Raw genomic sequence first — 4,352 nt, forward strand, 5'->3', positions numbered from 1 at the left:
GCTTGAACTATTTATACCTGCTTGTAATCATCAAACACTGTATTGTTGTTAGCCTCTGGCTACAACCTTAGTTAACAATATTTGTTAGGTATTAAAAACAATGACATACGTGATACGTACAACACGGGTTAAAAATGTAAGAATATGGGGATATTTAAAATTTAAAAGATTGTTAGCTGCTTTCTTTTTCTTACTTTTGTAACTTTGTTAATTATCTATACATATATATTTATTTATTTTTTAAAAATGAGAGGTTGAATGTGGCAAAGAAGAGAAAATAAGAGGGTACGTATAGTCTGGGTGTAACACTTTAATTAACAATTCATTATATAAGAAGATCAAATAGCACGTGATGTACAAAAGCGAACCCTAAAAAAACCTTGTAGGGAGTAAGTTCGATCGGTCACTTAGCAAGGTAATGTCCTCAATACATAAATAATTTTATTATTTTCATCGAATTAACTAATGTTACAGCTTCTTAATTGTTGTCTTATTAATTTTATTGTTAGAACAATAATGGAACTGGTTCATCATGGAACGTGTCAAAAATCTGGACCCGAAGATGTTCTTACCCTACTGCCAAATAATGTGCTAAATAATATTATGGATCGTTTGCCAATTCTAGATGCGGTGAGGACTAGTATCTTGTCAACAAACTGGAGGTATAAGTGGACCATGATTACCCAAGTCATATTTGACAAGGAGTTCTTTGAGTATTTATTTACAAGCGAAAGAAATTGTTTTGGTGCATGGGATATAAGTAGATTTCTTCGCCGTCTCGATGGTGTTATAACAAAGTTTCTACTTTATATACCACATGATCACTACTCGATTCTGGGTGACGATGTTGAGGATTTCGCCAAGCTGTTGTCCGAAAAAAAGTTAAGGACTTCACTCTTATAAATATGCGTGAAACACCAATTGAGTTTCCAATCCCTCTTTTCTCTTGCGTGGAGTTGAAACTTTTGACGCTCCATAACTGTTGTTTTCCTGCTCGCAGTAAGTACTCTGGTACGTTCCATGGCTTTCCGAATCTGTTGATATTGGACTTCACTGAGGTGATACTTGAAGGACGAGAATATGGGGAATTTATAGCTTCGTGTCCTCTACTTCACGCTCTTATTAAACTTAATACTAACACCACTCCTACGGGGAAAGTGAAACCTGTTGAAATCGCAAAACTTGAAAATCTCCAAGCGTTAGGTTTGGCATTATGTGAGGTTTATGATGATGTAGCAATTACAAGTTTGGATTTCTTTCAGCTTATTGATTCTTTTCCAAAACTTGAATATCTTAGTTTAGATCTACAAAACTGCAAGGTATGCGTGCCTACTATCTATGGATCCTTAATTACGAGTAATATATATTCACTTTAGAAAACATCACCGCACGGGGTTTATTGTTTTTCCACTTAATTGCCTACTTTTTGTATTGACTAACATAATATATATATATAGTTTAAGGTCGTAAATGAAGTTTCTGCTAGAAGCCGGTTCTCTTCTGCTTTGCGTCGCCTCAAGGTCCTTGGGTTACGCAACATAGATCTTCAAAACCGCGCAACGCTCTTCTTTTTCTTCCACTTGATTCGTGACCTCCCAAATGTGGATGAACTTAGGATCATGGTACGTGAGGGGATGCTTTTATTTGGACATCTTGTTTGGGTTACTGAATTTATGTTTTTAATTTCCTGGCGAGGTTATTGGCAGGAATTGATTGAAACTTAGAATGCGTACATGTATCACCAAATAATCATATTAAATTACAATCCTTGCATTGATCAAACCTTTCTTATTTTTGCAGCTTACAGATGTGGACCGTGTCTCACTGTCTCCTTTTACTTCCGATGAAATAGTAACATTTAACCTGCAGCAGCTTCAATTAGTGACGTTGGATGGCATTCAAGACTCAGATATTGAAATATCTTTGATATATAATTTGCTTGAACATTGTCCCTTGTTAAAGGAGATGATTATTACTACATCTCCCAAAACAGTAGATCGATCCTTGGAGCTTGCCGCGACTTTATTGGTGATCCGTCGAGCGTCCCCCAGAGCTACACCGTCCCAGATGGTCTATTTTTCCTGAACCACCGTGTGACACGCCACTTCAGCCGTCCAAGACGGTGCTCTCTTTTCTTTTTCTTGTTGTTTCCCTGGACTTGCTCCGCTTCTGTTTCTTTTAGTTGTATCGTGAGGAGGCTAGTCAAGTCAAGCCCATGTTATATATTAATGACTTTTGATCTGGGTCAGTCCTCCCTTTTCAATTTGTGGGTCGGTTTTGAAGGGCCACCCGAAATCATCCTCCTCTTTTCTTATTATGTTGATATAAAAATGTAGTTTGTCCCTAAATGTAACATCCCAAACTTTTTAAGTTTGACTATTTGACCTTCCGTTAGTCAACGTTAAGTTTCGTTATGTTTATGTGCCCTATATGGGATTACGTGATTAAATGCTTATGTGATTAATATGAAATGATCGATATGATGATTAATGAAAGTAATTGAAGTAAAGTTAAGTAATTAAGTGCTTGTTAGAATGTTAAGATTCCCGATAGAGGTTTAAGTTAAGAAAGTCAAGTTTAGAAGTTGAGGGACCCAAAGTGCAAGATTAGGAGTTGATGGCCAGGAGTTAAGGTGCAATTAGGTATCCCTAATTGTCACAAAATTCAGTCACATACGTGAGAAAACCTCCAGCCTTTCCTCCCTCCTTCTCCAAAGCAAAGTTCCCTTCAAGATTTCATTGTTTCGTGCAGTATTGATCAAGTTTTGTTAAGATCTTGAATCCCCTAAGTCATCTACAGGTAATATAGGAAAATTCCCTTTGAAATCAGATCATATATGTTATGCAAGTGATTTCGATCCAGGCCATAGGGTTTGGGTTGGGTTAAATAGTTGATTGATCGTCGATTTCATGTTTTCGGGTGATCAAACGATTGCTATATGTAAGTCAATGATTTAAGGATCAATTGATTGATTTGAGTCATCAAAAGTATCATTAAAAAGGTCAATTTTATGTTCCCAGGTTGGGCTAAGGGTTTGAGATCGAATGAGAATCGTTTAGAGCATGTTTAAAAATTGAGTTGCTGGTCGGCACCCCAGGTGCGACGCACCATTGCCCAGGTTGGAATTTTGATTTTTCGATGGGAGCCCGATATGCGACGCACCAAGGGCTGGTGCGGCGCACCTGTATTCAATCTGAGTTTTGAGTTGATTGGTGCGACGCACCACTAGGGAGGTGCGACGCACCTGATACCCAGTTTGCGCAAAACACTTCGTTTAGCTTATATGTCGTTCTTGTACTCATTCTAGGTAGTCGGGAGCACTTAGCAAGCACTGTAAGATACTCATAACTGGTTGGTAAGCTGTACCGAGGTAAGATAACATCTTTTGTCACCTGGTGGTACAACAAAATACGTTTTCATAAGTAAAACCTTACAAACATTTATGTATGATTAAAAGTAAAGTAAAGGGGATTATGGGAGGTTGATATGGGATATGATGCTTACCTTTATGATGAATGACATGTATATGCAGGTCGCAAAGGCATAAGGTAAGTTCCTATATTATGGAATGATGATATGCTTATGAAATGTGAATATGATATGTTGTTATGTTTATGTTATGTGATTATGATACGATGTTATGCTTAAGCTAAATGATCATGATATAATGTTGTGCTTTTGATATGTGAATACATAATGGTGACATGTTTATGATATGATTATATGTGTGGCTTGATCACCTAGTCACTAGTCCTTTGATTAGGATTGCCATGTTCACGTGCACGTTAAGGGCCCTAAAGTAAAGATGAAATGTGATTAACTTAGGTGAAAGTGTAGCTTACGTTAATTTAAAGTAAAGATAAAAGTGATTAGTTTAGGTGAAAGTGTAGCCCAAACTAATGTAATAAAGAAGTCTCGAGCATATCTAAAGTTGTGTTAAGCTTAACCCGTGCTAGTTGTAAAGCTAGTGCGTACGTGGTCACTTGAGTTGCTCCTTGTGGCATAGTTATGTTTGTTTATTCCGGGTGGAGTAACTAACCACCAATGCGTAAAGGCATAAACGGTTTATTCAGTTGGAAATGACTTTGTCTTTCCTTAACGACGCCGATGGACCCCTTATTGGTTACCCATCATGTCGGGTGTGAGGACTCCCTGTATGGTCGCCTACACACAACCCCACATCCCTAAGTATGTGTGGCTTATGTTACATAGCTTACGTCTAGGCAAAAGAAATAAAGAAAGTAAAGAAAGATGAAAAGTGAAGTTTTATGATGATAGGCACATTTAGGACTACGGTGAATTCCTAATGTGTTATGCTATATGATGCTTATGATGTTAATGATGTTTCTTAT

At 37.4% G+C, this 4,352-nt stretch overlaps 1 protein-coding gene across 1 annotated transcript; it reads left to right on the forward strand.

Moving 5' to 3' along the window:
* The first annotated feature begins 905 nt into the window (after positions 1–905).
* LOC122597245 lies at positions 906–3,547 on the forward strand. Its single transcript, XM_043769861.1, has 4 exons — positions 906–1,319; positions 1,458–1,622; positions 1,801–2,028; positions 3,533–3,547. Exons 1-4 carry the CDS (start codon positions 906–908, stop codon positions 3,545–3,547), a joined length of 822 nt encoding a protein of 273 aa, XP_043625796.1.
* Positions 3,548–4,352: the final 805 nt, after the last annotated feature.

The sequence above is a fragment of the Erigeron canadensis genome, chromosome 4 (assembly GCF_010389155.1).
Source record: "Erigeron canadensis isolate Cc75 chromosome 4, C_canadensis_v1, whole genome shotgun sequence".
Taxonomy (NCBI): Eukaryota; Viridiplantae; Streptophyta; class Magnoliopsida; order Asterales; family Asteraceae; genus Erigeron; species Erigeron canadensis.